Source organism: Motacilla alba, chromosome 6, assembly GCF_015832195.1.
Source record: "Motacilla alba alba isolate MOTALB_02 chromosome 6, Motacilla_alba_V1.0_pri, whole genome shotgun sequence".
In the NCBI taxonomy this organism is placed as follows: Eukaryota; Metazoa; Chordata; class Aves; order Passeriformes; family Motacillidae; genus Motacilla; species Motacilla alba.
This window is the reverse complement of record NC_052021.1, coordinates 32,785,736-32,811,821: the sequence shown is the minus strand read 5'-3', so window position 1 is coordinate 32,811,821 and position 26,086 is coordinate 32,785,736. Positions and strand designations below refer to the sequence as shown.

The window sequence follows — 26,086 nt, the reverse complement described above, 5'->3', positions numbered from 1 at the left end:
AGGCAACGTGAATACTGTCATTTCAATTGATCCTCATAATATCTGTCAGTCTGCTGAGAACCCAGTCTGGAGAAGAATTTGTAGCCTGACACACGATTCTTACAGAAACTTTTTGAAAAATCCAGTTCCAAACAAAAACCTTTCTTGTGCTTTACGCATCATTAAGATGGAGAGGAAGAAAAACGCTACAAACCCACATGTCTCTTTTCCCTTTGAAGGGCACCTATATATAATTGTGATTCTTCTCCTGAGTCAACAAGTAGCTTTGATGGAGTAGAACTGCTGAGGAATAATCACTGTGACTTTCAGGGTCTGTGAGGGATGCAGGATCAGGCTCTCTGTGTCATCTTTGAAGCCTCATTATTTTGGCAGAGTCTCTATCTCGTTGCATAGTGTTTCAAGATGTGGTCTGCATCATTATGTAGCGTGTTTAATTTAGCAGCAGATGTGCAGGCTCATAATGCCATTATGGTACATTTTGTTCACTCATATAATAGCAGGTTCCTCAAAATTGTTACCACTTCTTCAGCACAAGACTCGTACAGGGTGTTGTTATTCACCTTTTCTGTGTGATGAGGAGTGGAAGAGTCCTTTGTGTGCCACCAGCAGGTGCTCATGTGGGAGTGCTGGCTCTCCATGAACCCGTTTAACCTGCTGCCTCCCTGTTTTCCCTCCATCCAGGGAGTGCACCTTCCCCAGCAGGTTTCAGAGGAAGGCACCAGGCAGGCAGTTGAAGGGCTGTTAAGTTTCTGGGCTGGAAAAGAAGCTGGACAAATAATTCCTCCTCTTTCTGCCACCCCCAGCAGCATTGAGGCATTCCCATGGAGAAGCCTTAACGCAGAACATCACCCAACGCTCCGCGGCAGCAAAATCATGATAATAACTGCTAAAAACATTAAACCTAATTGATAATGGCTTTGTAGCAGGAGTCCTGCCCTCACTGTGTTGAGGGTGATGATGGTCTGGGGGGCTTGCAGACTGCTGGGAGGGTGTTGAGATTCAGTCCCAGCCAGCAGCTCAGTCCCATGCAGTCGCTCACTCCCTCCCGAGGGATGGGCTGAGAATCGGAAGCATAAGAGTGAGAAAACTTGTGGGTTGTGATAAAGGCACTTTAATAGGGAAAGCAAAAGCCCTGCATGCAAGCAAAGCAAAACAGGGAACTCACTGCCCACTTCCCATGGGCAGGCAGGTGTTCAGTCGTGCCCAGGATAGCAGGGCTGCATCATGCATAGTCGTGACTTGGGAAGGCAAGCACCAGCTCTCCAAACATCCCCCTCTTCCTTCCTCTTCCTCACTCTACATGCTGGGCATAACACCACATGGTCTGGGATATCCCTGGCTCAGCTGGGATGAGCTGTCCTGGCTGAGTCCCTTCCCAACTCCTTGTGTCCCTCCAGCCCCCTCACTGGTGGGGCAGTACAAGAAGCAGAGGCCTTGACTCTGTGTAAGCCCTGCTCAGCAATAACAAAAACATCCCTGGATTATGAACCCTGTTTCCAGTGCAAAGCCAAACCAGCACCCCACACCAGTTACCATGAAGAAAATTAACTCTTCCCCAGCCAAACCCAAGGTGTGATTTACTGCCAGGGTAGTTCTCCAAAAAAAAATGACAAAAAGTCTTTTTTTTCCTCTCCTGGCATCCTATTTCACATATGATGGCTGAGTGTTTAGTGGGGTGGGAGAAGTCAAACCCTGGCCCCATAGAAACTCTGTGATTCCTCTTCCCAAGTGAGTGGGTTTAAATCTCTGAGGCATTATTTAAAAAAAAAAAAACCAAAACCAACCTATTTTGGGTAATGAAATTCCTTGTTTGTTCTCACTATTTGTATAAATGTTTAATCTGTTTTTGGTTCCTACTGGGCTAATTGGTTTAATGGTGTCTTAACGCTGTGAGTTTCCCACGTTGTGTCATTGTGCTTTAAAAGACAATATCCCAAAAACCCATCCCCAGAAGGACCATGCTGTCTGTCTGTCCCTTCCCTTCCGTGCTTCCCTCCTCCCCTGCAGTCTGGGAGGGAGAGGCAGGTGATGGGGGCTGAGCAGGGCATTGCACTTCAGGCTGGCTGGGAGGAGGGATGACAGAGTGTTCTCCAAGTGCTCCTCCTGCATTGTGCCTTCTCCTTTGTCCCTTCCCTCCCCTGTCATTATCTCTGCGTGTCTCCTGCTTTCTTTTCCCTGCCTTGCCTTTCTTACACTGAGCTCTGGTTCCCAGCCCTTCCTGCCCTCCCCAGGCAGCTGAAACGCTGAGCAGGGGGAATGGCCAGAGCTCAGGATAGTGAGCACACAGGGATGCAGGGCTGGAGCAGTTCACAGCTCCAAGGGCTGTTCTTGCCTTCAAATCTCAATTCAAGTGTGATTGAGCTGTGAAAAACTGGGCCTTTACACAAAGGAGGATACAGGGAGAGCTGCCCATGGCATCAGCTGATACTGACTTCAACAATTCTGCTTGGGCATCCTGCTCTGCTTCCAGCTGAGAGGACTGACGTTCTGCAGTAACCATGAGTACAAAACCTTCTCCAGAAACCTCTCTTTCCCTGAGAGCCCAGGAAATACCCTGCAGTACCATCAAAGCATTTGGATTTGTTGAAGTAAGGCACTGTACATGTGAAAACTCAGTGTAGATGTGAGGAAAGAAGGATGGAATTTGTCCTTTGGTGTTTGGAAGTGGAACCTTTTGCAGTTTGTGGAGCTGGTGGTTTTCTGTAGTAGAGACTCTCCATTTTGTTGCTGCCATGTTTCACAGAGGGTAGAAGATGTAGTCAGTTGGTTTGTCACAGAACAGGGTGTAGGGAACACCACGCTGCTTTCCCAAAGCTGTGCACAGACAGGGAACATGTGAGATGTTGTGTCTGGAGCACTGCAGAGGGCATCTCTCAATCCCCTGCTGGGTGCTGGGTGCTTTGGTGGCAGTGCCTGTGATGGATGCTCTAAAACAGATGTTGCCCACTGGCACAGATTGTGCAGAGAAGCTGTGGATGCTCCATCCCTGAAACTGTCCAAGGCCAGGTTGGACAACCTAGGAAAGTGGAAGGTGTCCCTGCCCGTGGCAGGAGGTGGCCCTGAGTGATCTTTAAGGTCCCTTCCAACCCAAACCCTTCTATGGTTCTGTGATGTTTGTGTTCCTGTCCTACCTCGTGTGCCATAGAAAGATGATACAAAAGCACAAGTTGAGAAAGAGCTTAGAAGACAAGATGTTCTTCATGAAATAACTTTTCTCTTACTTTTATTGTGCATCTTATTTTGGAAGATCACCTTTATTTCTTTTCATTTTCCATCAAAAGTCAGGATAAAAAAAGCCCTAATACAGCTTTCTCTGCTCTCCTTTTCTGGCTCACGGATTGTGCTCTTTAACGGGCAGTATTTAGAAGCTATTTAAATGTCTTACATCAGGATTGGGGTTTTTTTTCCTAAAGTGTTGTATTTAAGTAAATTCCTGCCTTAAATAAATAAATAGCTATGGGCTATCATCGTGTCCAAGGGTTTTCAAGAAAATTTACATTTTGAAAGACACTGTTGGAGGCTAACACAGGCCATGCAATTACTGTATGTAAATCACTTCACTTGTTTCCTAATCTTGCTGAGGATGAAGTACAATTTTTGTGCGTGTGCCTCTTCGTCTCAAATTTCCTCAGACAATGAGGTTTTCTTGTCTTTTAATTGCTGACCATGATTTTTGTTCTGCCTAGTCTGATTGTGTTTATTTTATGGTGGGGGACATTTAGCCCTGGGATTGTTTTGAGATTGGGTTGGCTGTAGAATCCGTGGGGGATAGATTGAAGTTGGGTGCACAACTAATTGCATCCCACAAATGGAAGAGCTGCTTTCTTAATTACAGCCTCATGCAAAGGCTGAGGAATATCCTCTTGTTTCTGTGCCCCACACATTTGCTTTTCTCTGTTTTATCCATCCCTGCCAAATCTGCTCAGCAGCTTCTGCCACATTTTCAATAAGTCTTCTGAGCTGGGCTTTTATTGCTGGCTGGTACCACCAAGGACACCTGTCAGGCAAAGATGGGGCAGTTCATGTCATTAGGAAGGAGCTCATTCATGGGCATTACATTAAGCTGTGTGGGACTCTGATGAGCAGTAATTTCTCTGATTGTTATTATTTTCTTTTGTGGGAAGTTTTCCTCCAGGGAGTAATGCAGGGAATTGAGATGGCTGGGGGAAAAAAAAAAAAACACTTTAATGGACGCATTCGTCCATCAGAAAATGCACTCTGTCAGAACTAAGTACACTTTGCAAATTGGTTTTGTTTGGGGAAGTAAAGGGGGAAAGAGTTGCAGCCCCAACGTAATGAACCATTTGAGTGTTTTCAGAACAAAACGGTAACTTTCTCTTCTCTTTCTCTTCTGATGTGTTGGGTTTTTTTTTTATAACCTGGTATTTCTCCCTGAATGCGGAATGGGATGTAATAGAGGTAAAAAATCATGTGTGTGCCTGTAAATGTTGATCATGGAAATGCCACTAGCTGCTTGGGCTTTAGCTACACTAACAGCTTAATTTTTGTTGCATGAAATATTTTGACTGTACCAAGCTTCTGCCTCTGGAATAGAAGTTTTCTGTGTCTTCTAGAATGTTGCATTAATTTTTAATATGAGTGGGAATCGTGCTCTTTAGCATCCCTATGTTTTAAAAAAATCAATTAATTATTGCTATAAATCTCAGTGATTATGCTGCAGTTGTGCTGCTGGGAAATTGGCCATTAACTACCAGGAAATCGCCGATCATCCCTTAGTTGGAATTCAGCTGCACCGACACGAGGCTTTTCCTTTTGGAAATTAACTATCAATGTGATGCATAATTGATAACCATTTATAATAATAACAATAATCTGCATGAAATTGTCATCGCAGAGTGCAGCAGCTTTGTTAGAGCCTTTACCCCTCTCATCCTCAGCCTACTGCACTGGTTAACTGGGTTTTCTGGGAAGTTATTGGAGTGTGCCAGGAGAGCCATTGCTGTTGCAGAAGAATAAAATGCAAAATAGAAACGCCTGTCTGGGCTATGTGAACCTGCAAGGGTGCTCCAGAGGATGAGTTAAGTGTTGCTGTTGCTTCTCTACACAAGGGGAAGCAAAACTCCAGGTTACAGACATTGCCCAAGGTCAATTTCTGGACATCAATCTGGATTTTCTGGTGTGGTGTCTTCTCTTGTGTCCTGCATTTTGTGAAGAAGACCCTTTTTTTTTTTTGGTTTGTCACAAAAATGTTTGCAAATGCTGCAGTGTGAAAATTCACCTGCTGGAGAGGAGCTGTTTGGGGGTCAGTTTGAATGAATGGTGCCAAGTTTGTGGTTACTGCTGGCTTTTCAGAATTTCTTTCAATTATTTTAAACCACTCTACTGTATGCAGGCAGAGAGATTGGGACTTTCCAGGGTGATACAGATGAGAGTTTTCTGCTGTGCTTGCACTCATTTCTGCCTTCCTCTTCCCCTCCTCTCTGTGCAAAGCTTCTGGAAATGTGGTGATGCTTTGCTTTGCCTCTAGAAATCACAGATTTACACTAATTCTGTTCTTTTGGTGCCTTGCAGTGAGTAGTGGATGGCTGGGGGGCGGGAAAGGCCTTTTTCTTGAGCAGGATCCCTCCTTGGAAAGGTTTGTAGCTGTTACCAGGGTCGTCTGTCTTCACCTTAAAATACAAAATACAAAAGAGGATTTTGAATCACCAGTTGCATAAAATATTAGTGCGTGTTATGTTGGATTGTTGGAATTCAGTTGTCAGCGTGAGGTCTCTTCTTCCATGTCTTGATTCATGAATGCTGTTGTGGAACTTGCTTTGAAAAACTCTCACCTGGGTCTTACATCAAAAAATCAAACCTGGTAGATGTACCTCAACAGCACATTCAGAGGCTGCAGCTGAGCTCAGCTCAGGGTTCAGGGATTAAAATCTTTGGCTCTCTGTAGGAGCAAAACGTGTCAGACCTCAAAGTATCCATTAAGGGTCTTCCTCTGTGCCACCAAAATGCAGAGAACCTTTAGCTGCTGTCTCTTTGGAGAGCATTTCTTGTCAATCAGCCACACACGTGGCTTCATGGATGATTTTATCTCCTTGGCATTGAAAATGTGTGCACTAGAAACAGTACCCAGAGTTTAAGGTTGGCCCTTCTACTATGAGGGCAAGGACAGGCTGTGGTGACAGCTGGAATATACATCAAGGTCTTCTTGTAAATTCAAGGTCCATTGATGACTTTTACAGGGCAAGGTTTAAATATGGAAGTGTTTTGTGTATGAGAGTACTGGCAGAGCAAGAACTACTTCCCCTGTTTTATATACTCTCTAAGAATCTTTCAGCATCTGTGAGCCTACAAAATAACCTCAGGGATTTTATCCACTAGGAATAGATTTTTCAGTCAGAAATAAAACTGGGAAGCCCATGCAGTGCTTTGGCAGTTCTTGTGTGCAAGGCTGGTTTTCTGAATCTCAGGGAGGATAAAGAGACTGAGTTGTGGTGCCAGATGTGTGACTTGTGGGGTGCAAGCTCAGATCTGTCCTTTCCAAAACCCGCTCTGCTGTTGGGCACAGGCAGATCTTGCCTGGTGTGCTGGAAATCTGACACTGCTTCGGGCTGGAAGGGGCCTTAAACCCCGTCTCATTCCATCCCCTGCCATGGGCTGGGATACTCTCCACTGTCCCAGCTTTTGAGCCCCATCCACCCAGGCCTTGAGCACTTCCACGGATGGGAAATGAGCAAATCTTACGAATCCTCTCCTTTCTCTGCAGGATCCACAGTGGCGGTATGCACGCCGATGCCTGTGAGTTTTCCTAAGCTCCTGGGGGACTGCTGTGCTTTTTGAGTCAGAAAGTTGCAAAATCCCATCAAGAATGGCACTTGTGGATAAACACAAAGTCAAGCGGCAGCGACTGGACAGAATTTGTGAAGGTAAGTGTGTGCTTTCATTTTTCTGATGGATGATTAGGGTAGAATATCTAATTTTTCCTTGTTTCTTTCAGTTCTTAGGCATAAAGAGATCCAAATCCAGGGCTGGATTCCCTGTCCTCTCTGTGGGCTCAAAATACATTCACACTGCTCTCGTTACTCACTTGAAAGTCATGTGTAGCCCTGTGAATGAGATTTTTGTTTGATTACCCAGTCACTTCCTCTTCCTCATTTCTACTAAAACAATTTGGTTGGTCCCAATTTAAAATACATTTACTGTCATCCTGTAAGAAAATGTTGGAAAATGTTGGAGTTATTCTTACAGTTTTGAGCACATTGTTGTAGCAGCATTTATTTGGTCAGTGTGTGTGGGGGTCAGGCAGGTTTGCTGCAATTCTTCATTCATGGTGTGTTACAGTGTCTCAGCACTGGTGACTTTTACCTTTGAGAGTAATTTTGCAGCAGAAAAAGTTTTTAGGAGACATTTTCTATTGCTGCTTACATGGTGTTAAGTTACTTATGACAGAAATCAAGTGATGGCAAACAAACTCTGACTTTTTGGTGTACACTCCAATAATTCTCCAACACTCATGCAAGTTCTGCCATCAGCAGTAAGTGCAGAGCAGAGTGTTATTTTAGGAGGAATATCTCACGTCTCTTCAGGAGTTCCAGTGTTCAGCTGCTCTTAAGGAGATAGATGGTGGCCTGCAGGGTAACAATTTGCAGTATTACTTGAGTGCCAACGAGGTGAAATAAGATTTGGTGGTGGATGAAAGCAGAGAGCTCACAGGGGAGTTGTGCTGCACCCATTTGAGCAAAGTGTTCGAGGCTTTGTGGAGTTGCAGTGTGAAACGCTGACCAGCAGGACAAGGGTAGATTTTGCCTTGACTTTTCTGTGTTATATATTGCTGACTCTACACTGCTCCTGTTTTGAACTCATCATAAGTTACTTGTCTCTTTTAATTTTGCTCTGTTGATTTTGGAAAAGGGGAGACAAAGCAGAGGAGAGGAGTTAGGAGGGAGTATCCAGGGTATGCTGCAGTGTGGAGTTGCCTCTTTCTCCTACTGAATGTCATAAACGCTCAGGTGTAGCACACTATCTCATCTTCAAAACTTACTTTGAACTTGACTTAAAAGAGCTCTATCAGCTGAGCCTGGATTTTCAAAAGCTGCCTTTCTGGTTTGATGTTTACCATCAGATCTAGTTGCTGAGTGTACAAGAAATTCAAAAGGATTGTACGACAAACCTGCTAACGGAGCTTTAGATGTGATTGAAGTTTAGATTATTTTTCTCTGATATATGAGCTTTTTTTCCTTCTTTCTTGGTCAAAAGATATTATTTTCTAATCTGTAAATGTGCAGGAGACATAACTTTTTAAAGTATACTTTGTCATTTGCCACTGGGTTTGTAATTTGATGGAAATGATGGGAGACGCTGCTGTGTTGTGTTTGGAAGCAACAGACAAGGACTGAGTGTGAGAAGCATTGTAAAAATTACCTTGAGAAATGCAAAAAGCTTTGGATTTGCCAAAATACTAGATTTGTAGGACAGCCGAATACTCTACTGGTCTCTCTGATGGCTATTTTTACTGTAGGCTCCTAATCTTGGATTACAGCATAGAAAAGCACTGAAAGGGGCCATCCCAGCTGCTGTAAAAATACACTTTGAAAAAAAATGATCATTTTTCTGGAGAGGTATATTGAAAAATCAAAGATGATAAGAAATTAGGGAACTAGTTCAGCAGATGGAGGAGTCTTTGCAAACAGAATTGTGTTCAGTGAGAAGAATCTATTGCTCCATCAAGCTTAGGGCAATGTGGTCCAAAATAGCTGCTTTTAACGATTTCCTGCTCTGTGGAAGCACTTAAGAAGCTTTTCCCTTTAAATGTGAATGGCATACAAAGCTGCATTTACCTGATGAAAGACTAAATGTCTGGCAGCACAGAGGTGGATTTCTGTGCTTTTCCTGAAGTTGCATACACCATCCCTTTTACTATTCCCCACACAAAGCCTTGCAGAGTTTGCTGGGAACGGACTGTATTCCATGCAGCAGGATGGTGGCAGGTCTGGAGGTGAAATATCCTCAGGCTACATGTTGTAATCACTGTCCAAACTGCCAGACAGATTCTTCTTCTTCCTGCAGGCTTACTGAAACCATAACCAGACACATGTTGAGGGAAATGCCTTACAAACTGTCGGGGCATTAAAAGAGTTTATTAAGGAGTTGCAGTGTTTGTATTACTCTGTTAAACGTACATCTGGCGTGGAAAAATAATCCAAGCCATACAAGGAGGTGGGATAGTTTAAAAAGCCAGTTCACAGCCTTTACAGGCAGGTTTATGAGTCTTCCAAAGAGAGGAGCTGTGCAGTCTCAGTGCATGGCTCAGCTTCACCAGCTCCTCTGGTTTTGGTTTTTTAAATATTTATTTATGACATCTTTGTGTGACAGCATTACTTTTAGCTCTGAGCAGGCTGGTTTGAAGAGGTGAGCTTTTTGACCAGGTCACAGATTTTGATCTGTAGAGGAATATGGGTGGGGTAAAGGTCCAGACTTGGGGGGATAAAGGAATTTCAGGGCAGCAGCCTGCAGCAAAGACATTTTGAATAGTCTGTCAGCAATTAAGTGGGTTGGTGATGCCCACCCGAATGAAGTGAAGTTGGACTGTGCTCACAGTGGTCTTGGCTTACCCATTTCTTTCTCTTCTGGTTGTCCCAGAGAATTTGGGTGCCTGTTCTGTAATTGGATCCATATGGGTGGTGGGATGGACCCATTGAATGGCTGGGGCTTTTGATGCAGAGTGGTTTTACATAATTCCTGTTTGTGGAATTGTGTCTTATTCCATAGTGGGTCAAAGTATGCTTTAGAGGTGGAGCCCCTGGTGCTGTGAGGAGTCAGACTTGTCCAGCAGCCCCTCTTTTGGGTCCTGTTCCCATGAGTTTGTGATTTTGCCACATTTAACATTTGTTTGAGCTGAAATTTTCTTTCCATGATGGGTTTTTACCTCAGGGTGAATGAAAAAAAAAACAAAAAAAAAAAAACAAACAGAGTTCCAGCAAAAACTGTGGAGCCGTGTCAGAGTGGGAGATGGAGAGGGAGGGATGTTGGCTTTGCTGTGTGTGAAACAAAGCTGAGGCACAGTCCTGCAGCCATGGATGGGGAGCTGCCAGACCCGCCTGCTCTGCCTGGGATAAAAAGGGCCTGAATTTTGTAGCCAAGTTGCTGTGTGTAGGAGTGGGCTCATTCCAAAACCTGCTGAAGTTTCCAGTCTTTCAGAGAAATGGCAGCAAAAGCCCTCAGGGCAGAAGCTCACCTGCCTTTCATTTAGGAAACAACAACAGAGAGATTAGATGTAATTTTTTCTTTGCTACCTGTGGCAGAAGAAGGTGTCTGACAGTGCCTCCAAGAAACCCCACACTCAGAAGACCGTGGCACTCCTGGTGCATGGCATCCATCCCTCCCTCGGGACTCCAGTGCTCACACACAGGCGAGGAAATTACCTGCAGCATCGTTTTTGCTGCTTGCTCAGCTGATCTTTATCCTGTGCTTCTGTCACTATGGTTAAACAAATATTAAACACACCAGGAGGTAAGCAGGGAGTGAGAGCAGACCATGCACAGCTGCTGGCTGGGAGCAGGCAGGGGAGAAGGTGCTCTGGCCGTGTCATTTCCTTGTTGAGTGTCAGAAGGCAGCAGTGGTGGCACATCCTGGATGCAGGATGGCAGCATCTTGTCTGTGTGTAGAACATGGGTTTCCCAACACCGCTGAATTCCTCTGTGGTGATCCCAAGTGCTGCCTCTGCCCCAGACCATTGCAGCTCTGCTAGCCTGTCTTCAACACTAGTGCCATGGAATGGGAAAGCCTGGCTTTAGAGGTCAGAGCTTGCACTAACATATATGAATCAGTTAAGCCTTCAACACATGCCCAAAAGTGGCAGCCCTGAGATGAGAAAGAAGCAAAGTGAAAAAATAATAGCAAGGCCAAGCAAACCCAGACATTTTCTGACAGTTTTTGCTCCAGGATTTGTCATTATCCAGTGGGAAATCATGTCCTTACGTGTCAGTTTGTGCCACCAGAGTTGTCTGTACTTTGCAAAATAGAGCTGTTTGCAGGGCAGACAAGCCATCCATATTCTTTGTTTTCTTTCAGGTCCTTTGATATGTCTGATGGCTGATAAATGCCAGCACAGTCACAGAATACTTTTCAGTGCCTAATGCACGAGTCTCTGGCTTTTTGACTTACTGCCTTACATTCTGAGTGGCACCCTGGTGTCCTCTTCAGCTGAGGCTTCTGTGGTGATACTTCCTGTGGGAATTCCTCATGGATTTACCTTCCGGCCTCTGCAGTATCTGTGTGTGGCCGTGACTCTGCTCAAATCCTTGTTTCCCTTTGGGAATGTGACCCCACCATGGTTACTGAAGCCTCTTGGGTGGGTATGAGTCCTTGATGCAATAATTTGTCTTGCAAACCTTGAATGGCACCTTACCATGACTCACTGTCCAGCTGGGATCATGGAATTATAGGGTGGATGAAGGGGCTGCCCAGGGAGGTTGGGAGTCCCCATCCCTGCAGGTGTCCAAAGAAGGACTCAAGTGGTGGCTGGTGACAAGGTGGGGATTGGTCACAGCTTGCATTTATGGTCTCAGAGGTCTTTTCCAACCTCAGTGATGCTATGAAGTGGAGGAGGGAATTTGGGGTAGGAATTGGTGTTTTCAACATCACTGAAGTTATCTCTGCTGTGGCTGCATTAGGCTGGTTAATTCATCTCTAGGGTGGACAGAAATTTTCTATTCCACTCTTCCCCCTGTGGCAGAAGTCAGTGCAGACCATGTCCAGTGATATTTGAATAAATACACTGTGTTATGGTAGGTACTTTGGTACATGGCAGGGGTGCTTTTTACCTCTTTATTTCAGTTTATCCTCCACAAAAGTGGACTTAATAATCACAATGTCAATTGTTGCTTATTGTGCACTTTCTTGTTGTTAAAAAAACCACGCTAACCCTCAACAAAAGTGCCCCTGAAGACCTGTGATATTTCTGGCTTTTCAGGAGTATTTGAACAATGTGTCCCTGAGGTCTGGGCTCACACACCACTCAGCAGACCATGGAATAGGTTCTCACTCAATAGCCACAGTCCACACATGCTAAAAAACAGAGGAACCTTGCTCCTGGAAACAAAAGGGGAAATACACATTAAAACTGCAGCTCTGCAAAGTGGCTGCCTCCAATTCTTGCTGCTTTCTATAATGTAACAGTAGCCAAAATGAGCACATTTGATATTTGGGTGGAGAAATTTTCTTCCATTCTTGCAAATTTGCACACCAAGTAGCATCTGATAATACTTATTTTTACTGCTTAGAAATAGAATCTTATTATCTCAGGAAATCCTTATCACCACTAGACATTTGATGAGAAACAATGAGTTAAAGATGATATCAAGCACGGAAGAAACTGCTTGTCCTGAGTAAAAGTGACTTATTTAGAATAAATGTAGACCTTTTTTATCTAGTGGATTTGAGTTTCTTTGTTCCATGAATATAAAACACAGTACAAGGATTTCCCCCCCACAATAAAGGTTTTTTTTGTACTTTTTTTTTTTTTTTTTTTAAGTTTCCACCTCAAAGCACATAAACTATCAGGCTTTTAAGGAAGGGTTGCTTACCACATTTAGCCTAGAGAAAAAGCAGTATTAGCTTGTCAGATCTTCTGCCATTGCACCCTGTGCTGATTTATGCAAACTGAAGATCTGTCTGGCTGCTCCTGATGTTTTGCTTTTCCAAAATTAAGTCTTTGGCTTTTATGGAGGTTTCAGAAGATCACTTCAAATTCATACAAAAGCTGGATTTTACACCTCTTTATACCAGTGAAAAGTAATGTTCTTAATTATCCCTTCTCTTATAGAAGCATGGCATATTTGGGAATTACTTGTCATTAATGGTTTTTGTTAAAATTGTAAGATTTTTTTTTTTTAATCTGACAGTATCCTGTGGATAAGGAAAGTTCAGGCAACCTCAGTGGGTTTACAGATATTATTCAAGCTTATTGACCTTATTCCATGCTTTTCAGCCCTTTTGCTGTGCTGAATCAAGAACTCTGCATGCTTGTATGAGTCCTTTTTGTGCTTTGGGATGGAGCTCGTATCCAGGGGTGTGCTGTTGTCCTTGCATGGATGCACAGGCTGCTCCAGTAGCTTCCAGTCCTGTGTGGATGTTTTTCCTGCACATTCCCTCCTGTGATGTTCCGTGGGGGAATGTGCATGACAAGATGTAGGACTCCAGCCAGACACAAGGCCAGCCTGACAAAATGCCCCAGGCATCCAGGCAGGAGTGAGACACATTTAGATAAGGTTATGGACAAAAATTCCATTAATTTGGTGTGCATCATAGTGGATGTGTAGCTCTGGCTGTTGGAGGAGGGGGAGCTCCCTTTTCCCTGGACTTGAGGGCTGTATGCACCAAAATAGGATAAAAACACTTCTGTTGTGTTCTCCTCATGTTCAAACCTTGATGGGAACTTAACTCATGTCTAACTCTTAATTCTGCCTTGTATTTTTCCATTTTCCCCAGCCTCCAGACAAGGTTCCATGTTACACGCTTTACAACTTCGTGTCATTAATTAAGAAACAATTACAGCTGATGACTTCAATACCATCAACCTAATTTCCATCCTTACCACATTTCCCGTTTAAATTAACTGGTTTAGGGATTAACATGTTGTCATCCTATCTGGGTTGGTTTTTTGGTTTTTTTTTTTCCTCCTTACTCTAAATCCCACTCCTGCATTTAAAGATTACTCAGAAAAGTGATAATATTCCCAGAATTTTCACTGGGAAGGGGTTGTTGGAGCAGGGCCCTGGGGCAGCCCTGGCTCCTCTTCCCGAGCTCTGCAAAGCTGCAGAAGCTGCCTCCAGCATCCAGGGGTTGGAAGTTGTCTACTTCCAAATATGTGATGAGAAATGATCACTCCTCAGGGACAGATGAGAACAGGATGGGGTTTCCCTCAAAATACCAGGAAAAAGACTTATATCTGACTCCTAAATTACACTTTTTCAGGGGTGGATGGTGTTTGGATCTGGACCAATCTTTTCAAATTTATCCTGATTTCCTGAGTATTTGCTGGTATATATTTTGACAGGAGTAGGACATCTGGCTGTACTAAAATAAAGCTGCAGGGAAACACATTACACAACTTTTCTTTTATATTTTTTGCTCCCCGCAAACAGATGTAATGGATCGAAGTGCCAAAACAGTGAAGGTTTTCATTAGAGGGCTTTCTTCAAAGAGCAAGTTTTGAGTTGGTTTTGCAATTCTTAAAATTGAAGGACATTGATCATTTCTTAGTGACACTTTTATACAGCCCATTAGCTTAACACTATTAATTTGGTTTTTCTTTTTTTTTTCGATTATCATTTTAATTTTTATGTTAAACAAAACACTCTCTGCTGCCATCTAGCACCTCAAAACTTAGTAGTAAACAGATTAAGTTCACAAAATAGCCTTAGTGCAGATTGACACCCGTTTTTGAGAAAAAACTGTGCTGCTGCTGCTGATACAGATACTTGACTGACTCAGCAGATGAACATGAGCAAGGATGCTGAGGGAACACGGTGAGATATAGCTCACTTCTGATGGTTTGCAATACAACAGTACAAAAGACTAGTCTTTTAAAAAAACAAGACATAAATGTTTTTTTAGCCAAAGCAGTATTTCCTCCTGTTTGGTGTTGGTTTTTATCTGCAATGGGTGTGAAAGGGAAGTACATGTTTCAAGCTCTTGGCGTCATCAGGGGAAGTAAGGCAGAGACACCCTGAACCCCAGCCTGTTTATCTCCCCCGGCCCTTGTTACAGTCTAGTAATTAATTATTTTCTATGCAAAGCCCAGGCATGCATGGCAGAGTTCAGATTTACAATATATATTCATTTAACAGTGGATTTCTCTACTGCTTTCTGGGACAGATATAATTCCCACTCTTTTCATTACAGATGCTGTTCAAATCTTGATCCTGAATTCTTATTAAAAATGATGAGATTTGACCTCAAAGTCTAATACCCAGTTTTGGAGACAAGGTGCTTGATGTGATTTCTGGAGGATTATTTTTAAGAGCATTCATAGATTAGATCTTTGGAATGGTTGAGGGATGTGCCCAATGAACCTTGTCTGCTGCTTTTCACCCGCCCTTCAGCATCCAGATTGATTTTTATTTTGCAGTCCTTGAGACTGTGTAGCTGTGTGCTGTAGGGATACATCTGATGTTTTTATTATCCCTTTGTTGATGCAGGAATGTGACAGTGCTGTTTCTGCCAACTTTTATTGGAGTTTCCCCGCACTTGAAGGCAAAATGGTTTCTGATTGAAGTTTGAAGAGCTTGTAAGGCTCATTCCAAAGGCTCAAAGGGTGTTTTACAGCTGCACTTCTCTTTTTTAGCTGCAAGTGTGTTTTAGATGATTGCTGCCTTCCTGCATTTGTTACCTGCAGTTTGATTTTCTTCCTGGATGGCAAATCATGGAATGGTTTGTTAGAAGGGACCTTAAATCTCCTTTAGTTCCACCCCCTGCCGTGGGCAGAGACACCTTCCACTATCCCAGGTTGCTCCAAGCCCTGTCCAGCCTGGCTTTGGACACTTCCAGGGAGGGGATATGTACCATTTCTCAGGGCAACCTCCAAGGCTTTGCCAGGGGAGCAGGAGAACATGGTTAAGTTACCACATGCCCACTGGGGTGCTTCTGGCAGACACCTCATTCTGACATAAATAGAAGATAAATGTCCTGAGCTGGAAGGGACCAAGAGGAATCACCGAGTCCAGCTCCTGGCCCTGCCCAGACACCCCAACAAACCCGTCCTGGGCATCCCTGAGAGCAGTGTCCAAACACTCCTGGAACTCTGGCAGCCCTGGGGCTGTCACCATTCCCTGTTCAGTGCCCATCACCCTCTGGGAAAGAACCTTTTCCTGATACCCAGCCTAAACCTCCCCTGAATAGCTCTAGCTATCCTCTCTTATCATAGGGAGAACTGGGCTATGGCACCCATCTGTGAAAGGGGATATCCATGGGGAGTTGCTGTGTGACAGGATTGGAGGCATGGCTGGCCATGAGCCTGGGAAGAAGGACATCTCCAACATCCAACCCCTTCCATCCAGAGATTAGCACAAAACAGCAGTGCAGAGGCAGCTCCACAGGGATAAAGGGAAAGGTCACTCATTTCTTTTCATGAAATGCTTCCATGCTCCTTCTCAGCACGACTCTGGCTGGTGGGAGTGGAAAAGGGCTCACACCCTCTCTGCTCACCTTGGCTTGTGGGGTTTTGGGGGAATTCTTGGGGAATGGCTCAGAAGGGCACTGCAATACGATGTCACCAGCTCGGAGAGGAAACCTCTGCTGGCTTTGGCATGGGAGGTTCTTGGCTGTGCATTTGTTGGGGTCCTGTATTCACCTTTTATTTTCTGTGTGCCTGGGCCCAGTTGTGTGTCACTGCTGGGGTTGGTGACCGATCCCAGTCGTGGTTTGTGCGTCACATTTTGGGGCAGCTCGCGTGTGCTCGCACATTCCTGGAGCCCATCATGCCAGTGCTGATGGCACATTCCATCCCAGCACCGAGGGGTAGAACCGGACATAAGCTTTTGGTTTTTTTTGCTTCAAAGTCATCAAAATGCAGAGTTCCATGAGGCAATGATTGTTTAATAACCGGCTGATCTTCAGAGTGTTTTGTTGTAGGCACCGAGTTGGTGTTTGTGAGCGTTTTGTTGGAGTTACAAAGCATCGATGCTTTTGGTTTGGAAATTGGTAAAAGCATGTGGCAGGGCTTCAAGCTCTGAGTGCTTTCAGATGCTGTGCTGCTCCTTTGATTATTGAAAATGATTCCAGCACAATCCTGCTAATTTTCTCTTTGTGCTCCCTTAATTTCAGGAGACTGTTAAAAAGTCCATCTAGGCAGAGTGCTTATTGCCACTGTGAGGGAGATTTTGCAGAGCCAAATTTTAGCAAATGGAGTAGTTTCAAAGGATTTGGAACATTTTCTTTCTGCTTTTCCTCTCCCATTTTCCTTTTTAGTTTTGTTTCTTTTCAATTGGTGTGTGTGTGTGCATTACTCATAGTGCATCCCATTCCTTTTCTTCTCCATAGCATCCATGGTACACCACAGCACAGAGTAGCTCATTTCTGCTTCCCTGGCATCCTGCAAGCTGAACATGGGAGGAGGATGTTCAGGAGAGGCTTCCTGAGCTTTGGGGGCCATTAGGCACAATCACACACAGTCCTTGAAAGCCCAGGCAGGGAGGGCAGGAGCATTTATCCTCCCAGTAGCTTTGTACCTTGTCACCTGAAAACATATGACAAACACTGATTAATCTTAACACCATCCAAGTGTGAGAGGTGTATATTATTATATCCCTCTTGATGGAAGGGGAATCAGCAAGTAAGAAATTAAGCAATTTACTCTCTGACAGTGGCAGAATGAGGTGTAAAGGCTGGGTGTCCTGATACCTGCTCTCTCCATTAACAAGAGATGTATTTGTTCTCTAGAGGATTTTTCACTACCAGGGGTAGGATTCCTTTGCCTTTGAAAGAGAAATAGCCTTTCCCAGACTGCTGCATCTTACAGTTTTTGCCAGAAATTACATTTGGCACGCTGTTTCTGTTCCACTCTCTCCCAGAAGAAAATAACTGGGGAGAAAACATCAACATCTTAATCTACATTAAAAATACTTTTTCCCTAATATAAAGAGGATTTAAATTTGTAATTGAAATATATTTTACAATAGTAAGAAGCAAAACTAATCCCAATCTGTATTATTTTGCTGCACGGAATAATTTTTCCAGCAACGTGCTTTCAGAAAAGGTAATGAAATGTTTTATATCAATATGAATGAAATTTTGCAGCCAACCTCTCCTGAGTCAGTGCTACAGATTCAAAAAATGTTGTTTACAGAGTTGTGTTGCAGATTTAGCATGCTGATTTCCTACTCTGGGTTTTAGGTGTAAAACACTTTCCCCATGGGAAGAGAGCAGCACTTTGTAGCAGTGCTTGTTTCACATCCACTGCAAGAGGGTTCCAGGCTCAGATTTCTTGCTGTTGGTTTTGAATGCGGTGTCTCAACAATGGGCCCACCTTTCTTCTGCTCTGTCATCACCTTTCTTTCAGAGCAGACTTCTGTGCTCATTTATTGTAACCAAATATTGTGGCCACATTTGCCATGTATGAGATCAATGCTAAACTGAAAATCAGGGTATTATTCAAAATACTGCATTTTTCACGTGGTCTGAAATACCAGAGCATTTAATCTCTTGATCAGCTTTTTTTTTTTTCTTCTTTTTTCCTTCTGTGTGGGATTTTTTTCCTTTCCCAAAATACCTCTAGAATTGAAAGATAAAGGGAGAATAATTTTTCTGCCTGTTCTACAGCCCTTGTCTCCCCCTCATGTTGAGGATGGGGGTGCTGGTGCCTCCTGCACTCCTGAGAAACACAATGGGATCAGTTATATCAGGTTGGGACCCAGGACCTCTGTATCTTCTCCTGGCCATCCTGCTTGGGTCTGGATGCAGAAATAGGAACAGAATCATTTTATAGAATTTCAGAGAGTCACAGAATGGTTTGGGTTGGAAGGGACCGTAAAGCTCATTTAGTTCCACCCCCTGCCATGCACAGGGACACCTTCCACTATCCCAGGCTACTCCAAGCCCTGTCCAACCTGGCCTTGGACACTTTCCACTGCCTCTCTGGAAAACCTGTGTCAGGGTCTTGCCACTCTTACAGGGAAGAATTCCTTCCCAATATCCCATCTAACCCTGCCCTCTGGCAGTGGGAAGCCATTCCCCCATGTCTTATCAGTCCATGCCCTTCTAAAAAATCCCTCTCCAGCTCTCCTGGAGGACCTCTTCAGGTACTGAAAGGCTGTGATAAGATGATCCCAAAGCTTCTCCGGGGTGAACAAGCCCAGTTCTCCCAGCATTCCCTCATAGCAGGGGTGCTTCAGCCCTCAAATCATCTTTGTGGCCTCCTCTGGGCTCACTCCAACAGCTCCATGTGCTTCTTATGTTTCAGTCCCCAGAGCCAGACACAGCTCTGCAGGTGGGGTCTCACCAGTGGAGTAGAGGGGGACAATCACCTCACTTGCCCTGCTGCCCATGCTGCTTGAATTTGCAAGGGGGCTGCTTTTAAGACTGCAAAAAACAGAAAAAGAGAAGATCCTTCCTTGCCCATCCATAAATATTTCATTCTGATAATTTCTTATTCATTCCTTGGTTCACTGGGGGTGTAACATTTCCTTTGCTGCCCTGGTGGCACAGAAGGCAGCCCAGCTCCTCGGCTCCTGGCCACGTCTTCCCCACTGAGTACAGCTCTTGGTAAACAAAAACTGGGGAGCACAGCCCTCCAAAGAGGACATCTGGCCCTTGGCTGCAGGGAAATGTGCAAGTCCTGCAGCCTCTGTTCCTGCAGGCATTTGCCTCTGCTTGGCTTGGAGCACAGGAATGATCTGTTTGTTCCATTGAGGTCAGCACTTAGGGGATGAACCATCCATATGCATGAGTGTTCCAGTGGCAGGTCCCCAGTTAGGGTTTCCTGGCCCCTGTGAAGAGCTGGAAGAAGAGCACATCTCCTGCCCAGGACTGTGAGGGCAGGCTGGTGCCAGGGTGGTTTCCAGAGCCCAGATGTGCTCCTGTGCAGGGAATGGAGGGGGTTTGGAGGTGGATTTCCATGTGCTGCTGTCATCCATGCGTGCCCTGGGCAGGGCATGACCACCAGTCGCAGATGTGTTGGTTTGGGTGAAGGCCTTGTTAAAGCCCTTGGTTTTTTCAGAGGTAGTGAATGCTTCAAGGTCCCTTCTGGCTTCCTTTGCAGTTGTTGAAAATCAGCATTTTTGAAATTTCATTTCTCTATGGCATGGTTTTTTCCATTGTCAACCAGGGCTTAACATGGTGACTGTTTGTTAGTAATTTCTTTGTAGACAATGGTGCAAGATGCCCTTGATCTATAGACCAGGATTTTATTATTTTGTCATATACATTTTTGGTAGATTTCTTCTGCTGCTTCGGAACAAATGGCACCAATCTCTCTGTATCCAGTTGGGAATACATTTTATTCTTTAGCAAAATGTTGTTGTAATAAAATGTTTTTGTTGGTTAAAATACCCTCTGCTTTATTTGTAAGCCACAAATGTGTCTTCCCATCTTGACTCCCACAAAAGAAGAAATTTTCCAGTGTGTCTGAAGTTTGTTAGTTAATTCAGTATAATGCCAATCAGATATTCTCTGAGAATTGCATAAATAATATTTTAGGCCCCATGTTTTGCATGTCTGTGTAATATCCAGCATAATTTTCAAGATCGTGGTTCTTGAGGATGGAATTGGAGGAGAGAATGTTTGAAGAGGATTTGTAATATTTACTGCAATAAAGAAATTTAGGGATTACTCAAAGATCCTGTCAGTATTTGGGTCAGAAATATAGCCCAAAGGTATTAGTATGATAGGCAAGTTTAAGCATTAGACTGTATTAGTGATTTAGCTATCATAATAGCACAATAGTCCATCATGTGATGGCTTGTGCACGAAACATTTACTGTGGATTAGCCGGGAAAAATGCTCAAGCTGTCTTGCAAACAGGCCAGGGAAGGTGACTGTTCCTCCTTTCAGTGGATCTGTCCTGGAAGGGGGTGTATTGGAGGGGAAGAAATCTGTTGTTGTAGCAGAGGAAAGCAAAATTGTTTCCATCTGAGTTTTTTAATTCAAAAAATAAAATGTTGCCTCTGTAGCAGTGGTCAGCAAAATGAGGAGCAGTTGAGCTATTCCTTCTTTGAAAAGGAATATTTGAGCATGAGCAGCCTGTCATAATCTGGGTTATGTTTCTGGGGAGCCATTTTAATATCTCCTCTGAAAACAATGACTCTATATGGAAATTTTTATTACATTCCGAAATAACAATTTTCTGTGCCGTGATTCCATCTAAATCCCTTTGCCTATTCCAAGTGTAAAAAAGCTTAATCTACATGAATGTTGAAATGTTTGTGAACATTTTCCTATTTCATAAACACGTACTTTTTCCAAAGGAAGCTGGAGATAATGGGCAAAATTCTACTATTCTTTTTGCTTTGTTAGGCCAGGCTTTAGATCCTTTCATCCTCCCCTCCTTCTCAATGACCTGTGCTAGGGTCTTAAAATTATACATTCCAGATTACACCTCCACAATTTTCTGTCCCGAGATGATGAAAGGATTTGCGTATTATGGTAATATTATAAAAAATCTTTTTGGAGCCTAGTTAGCGTGGCTAATTTGTAGCTACAAAAAAAAAAAAAAGTCATTTCCAACGCAAATTATAATATTCATAAAGTGCTAAACAGATACCTAACTAATTTCTGACCGCTCTCGTATTCCCGAGTATCTTGCACTGGCCTTTTTTAGGCCTGTCTGCTGGCTCCCATTTAATTTGTCCTTAGCTGTGTGCAGTGGATTAGCATTTCATCAGGTTGGATTAAGATTGAGCTGACACTGAAGCTTTCTTTTTTATTTTTACATGCGCCTGCGTGGGGCCGAGCGGATCCGCGCACGTTCCGCTATCCCACTGCCCGTCCCCGCTGGGTGCTGGGACAGCTTCCCCCAGCACGTGACGGGGAGACAACCAAAACAGAGGAAACACATGTTAAAAAAAAAACAAGTTAAAAACAAACAAGCAAAAAAAAAAAAAATCATCATTCCCTGGGGGAAAGATTGCATTGAGGTTGCTGGCTGGGTCAGTGCGTGAGATTTCATCGGGCTAAAATGATGTCACATGGAGCGAGGGCTTTAGTGGTTTTATTTAGCTCCTAATCCCCACACACTGCTCGGCCAGTTGTCCATGTGCGCTCGCCGTCCCCAGCGGCACAGGATAAAGCATCTGGGCTGAGCGCGGCCGCTCTCCTGCGCGGCTGCAGCGCACGGCCAGGGGCAGCCCCTCCGCCGGCCGCCGCATGCTCTGCCTGCTAAGGTTACCGAGGATTAATAATTCAGGCGAGCTCGGAAAGGCAAAACCGCCAGCCTCTGGTTTCTGAAGTCCCAGGAGGGCTCAGGCGCAGCACGGCCCGGTTTGGATGCGTGCCGGAGAAGCACTGAGAAGGAAGGCACCTCCTCTTCTCCGTGTCAGCGGGAGCAAGCAGCCTCGTGGTGATGCCCATCCCCAGCAAACACCCCAACATCGGCCGCTCGCAGAGCTGGGATGCTGCTGGCTGGTATGAGGGAAACTGGGAGAGCGAGAACGCCTTCGAGTACCAGAGGCCACCGGGCCGGAGGAGCTCCCTGACCTATGGTGGTGAGGGCGGCTGGTACGAGCCACCGCGGGCAAATGATATCATCTTGCAGGGCGGTGCAGAGCTGAAGCAAGAGGCGTACCCGTACCAGGATGCCACCTTCACGCCGGGGCCCCTGAGGAAGGGCTCTGTCCCCGACTTCGCCTACTGCGACCGGCCGGCGCCCATGGCAGGCCGGGGCTCTCTGCCACCCCAGGATTACTACAGCGACCCGTCGCTGTCGGCGAGGTCACCCAAGGACCCCCGCTGCTACCGCGACCACGTGGCGGGCAGGCCGCTGGCGAGCTATGGGGCGCCTGGCAGCCGGCTGTCCTGGGACCAGACTGCCGTGCGCCCACCTGCCCCACCGGATGCCACCCGCCTCTACAGAGACCCCAAGCTGGCCCTGGATGGGCAGCGGATGCGTGGCAGAGATGTCTCCCCAGCGTGGTACGGCACGGAGCCCCCCGGCCCGCGGTACGCAGCAGAGCCGCCTGCCTTCCCCAGCAGGCCGGGCTACAGCGATGGGGCAGAGCGGGCTCCCGAGGCGGCGGCGGCGGCCAGGCAAGCCGTTCCCACCTGCCTGGTGGTGGATCCCACCACCAGCACCGGCAGCAGCTACGGGCCAGGCAGGGAGAGCACCGGCGCCAAAGGTCCCTATGACAGCTACGAGGCGGCAGTGGCGACGCCTTCCCACCCGCCGGTGCCCCCTGCCTTCCCTGGGCCGGAGGGCAAGAGGAGCTTTGACCCCGAGTTTGTGGCACTGCTGCGTGCAGAGGGCGTCTCGGAAAGCACCTTTGCTGCCCTGCTGCAGCAGGGCTTCGACTCCCCAAACCTGCTGGCCATGATGGAGGAGAACGACATCAAGTCGGTGGCACCCAACCTGGGGCAGGCCCGCGTGCTGTCCCGCATCGCTCACAACTACAAGGCAGAGATGCAGCTGCAGAGACAGGAGCGCAGGAGCGGGGCACTGCGCCCCAGGACCCGCTCCAACAGCTTCAGCCACCGCAGTGAGCTCCCAGCAGAATATGGGGTGCCCACCGTGGATGGCCCTGGCACCTCACAGCACCCACCGCCGCTGCAGCCGCTGTCCCCAAGAGGTGTAGAGATACACCGCCGGCCATCCAGCGCCCCGACCCAGCACCTGCTGGAGACCACCACCTACCCAGCCCCCGCGGGGGCTCCTCAGGGGCCGCACTTCCTCCCCGGTTCGGGATACAACACCCCCCTGCCTTGCAGCACACACCCGCGTCCCGCCTCTGCCTACTCTGCTCCGGTCGGCTTGCCCATGATGGCGGCCAACCCGCACGCCAGCCCCAAGACGGCGTACCCCACCACCTACACCGTGCCCATGGAGCTGATGAAGAGGGAGCGGACAGCGGTGGCGTCACCGGCACCCAGCCCCCACAGCAGCCCCCAGCTCCTCCGCCGGCCGGGGACAGCAGGGGACAGCAGCCTGGCACCCACTGGACCCACCTTCCCTGCCCAGGTCTCCCCGTACCCGAAGCTCAGCAGGCGCACGGGGCCCCCCGTCATCGTCTCCACCATGGCGTCACCTGAACCAAGTAAATACTCAAGGGGCTTAGTCCATATAGTAGTTTAGAACCACCTTGTTGTTGCCTATTTTACCCCTCAAGAAACCCACAAATATAATGGGGGTTCATGCCTAAATATTAGACACTGTCCTACGTAGAAAATGAGGTGAAGGGGATTTCTTTGCAGGGCTGTGCTGGCCATGCAGAGCTAAAGATGCTGATTCTTGCTCAGTGCTTAAATTCCAAATATTTTATTTGTTTAGCCAACTTCAGTGAAACATGAGTGGTATCTCAGATAATGCTTCCAGGGTTAATCTTGCCGTTCCTGTTGTTTGTCGAGAACAGGAGATTAGACACTGTGCTGGCTGAGCAATTAGGACTACAGGGTTTGCTGCAGATTGACTTTTTACCGCTGTTATCAGGCACAAATGTGTCCCTGTGAGGAAATGGTTAGCATTGTTTTGACTAAATTCATCAGATAGTTAATGGTGTTATTCGAGAATCGACTTACCTTTGGCCATTACCTAAGGCTTTTCTTCTTATTATTAATTTGCTGTTTTATCAAGCATACAAAATAAACCCCTTGATTTCCTTCTCGAGATGCCTGTAAGTGAAGCGATAGAGCTGTTAAAGTAATAGGGCTGTGCTTAAAACTAAAAGCCTGTCATTAAGCACTGGAACAATAAAAATGAATGGTGGCTCCCTGACTTCCCTTCCCTTTCTAGAAGCGCTCAGGCTCTTGGCTGCTCGGATGAAAAGCTGAACAATCCAAGCAGGATCTGCTTCTCCACTTTGGAGATGTGGCACTCAGAGCCTGATAGAAACTAACCCCCAAAATCACCCGGAGAAATACAAGAGCATTCATCACATCCATTCATTTGTGCCTTGACCGGTTTGAAAAAAAATGTGGAAAGATACCCCTTGGAATGTTTTTTGCTGGTAATGACTCTGTGAGCAGGGAGTTTTCTCCCTGGGCAGCGCAGCTGAACTCCCATGCAAACGATTCCCGAACAATTTGCCGTACCAGCACACACACACAAAGCTTTAATAAGAGGGATACCATTTATAGGCATCGAGACAGTGCCAAACTGGTGATGCCATTCCACAGGAATCTAAATAAAGAACGATTTTGTGAGTGGAAATGATAAAGTTGTCAAAATGCAGACACTTGGCACACCCCTTTCCCTGCCATACCATAATTACACAGCTAGGAAGTAAATGCCGGTCCTTTCACACTTATGAGTCCTTTATGTAGCTGGTGTAATGTATTGATTTCTAAAAAATGCTTCAATATTAGGCAACATGTTCTGTGTTGACATGGATCAGATGCTAAAGTAGTACATCCAGGCAGTATTTTTAAATAAATGCAGCTAAGAAGACGAACTGGCATAATGTGGGGAACACAAATATGTTCATTTATTTGCGCTGTGTCTGATTGAACGGTCGATGCCGACGCAGCGACAGCTCTGGGCTGAAGGACCTTCAGAGCACAGGCGTTGGGAGCAATCTCCTCCACCATGGGAAACAGATCCCTCCTTCCCTGGTTCTCATTTATCAACTGCAAACCCCGCTCTCTAAAAATCTCAAAATTATCCCTTCTCTTCACCAGAATCAGCAAGAGGAAGCCAGCAGCATTTCTGTGCTGTTGAGCTCTTTCTTGCTACTCAACCCTCTTTTTTTTTTTTTCTTCTTTTTTTTTCTTCTTTTGCCCACGACCATCTCATTTGCATGAGGATGACATTTGTTGCTCCAGTAATTTCATCTGATAATGGCCAGCTTGCAAAGCGGATCTGAAAACATATTCCTTAATTATGTGTTGCCAAGCAACGAGAGGGTTTGGCCATAATCACAGAAAGATTATCTTCTCATTGAAGGCCCTGAAAGGTTTAGCTGAAGTAGGACCTGTAAAATTGTCTTCATTTTTATTTATTTCCCCTTCTTCCTTTCCAAAGAGCCTGAGAGGTTTTCTTCCTGTTAAACTATATTTTAAAAGTAGAAGCCAAGGTAAGGCACATGGCACATGGAAAGATTGAAAATGGGGAAGTGTGTGGTGGTTTGTAGTTGTTAGAGCTGTGTTGAGCAGGAGTGTTCACACTTATCCACGAGGGGATAAGCTGAGGTTAGAGATATGTTAAGATGTTTTAAAGCTTTGAGTGGATGGCAGAAACTTGACTAAATCCAGGAAAATGGTATTTGCCAGCCAGGATGTGTTTTCAGGAGTGATGAGCCTTCTCTTGGCTGTAGCTTTGACTGTGGATATTTGAGTTAGAATGTGAAAGCAAATTCAGTATTAAACTCTGTCTCCAAATGGCTGCAAATATTTTCTGTCAGTGTAGGTTAATGTCTGCCCAGCCAGCAGAGGGTTATAAGGTGCATGTTACATCCCAGTCATGTTTTGAAGCTTGTTATATGGATAAGACCTG

The 26,086-nt window shown here is 45.6% G+C and overlaps 1 protein-coding gene across 5 annotated transcripts in view; it reads left to right on the top strand.

Moving 5' to 3' along the window:
- CTBP2 (C-terminal binding protein 2) overlaps window positions 1-26,086 on the top strand; it is a 133,618-nt gene that overhangs the window by 70,289 nt on the left and 37,243 nt on the right. For 4 of the 5 annotated variants that reach the window (XM_038141525.1, XM_038141528.1, XM_038141526.1 and 1 more), the window contains exon 2: window positions 6,722-6,881. In XM_038141525.1, coding sequence (XP_037997453.1) covers window positions 6,824-6,881 — 58 coding nt within the window. In that variant the 5' untranslated portion in view covers window positions 6,722-6,823. Of the gene's footprint in view, window positions 1-6,721; window positions 6,882-18,192; window positions 23,694-26,086 lie in introns of those variants that run through there. The other variant, XM_038141524.1, reaches the window with a different exon arrangement.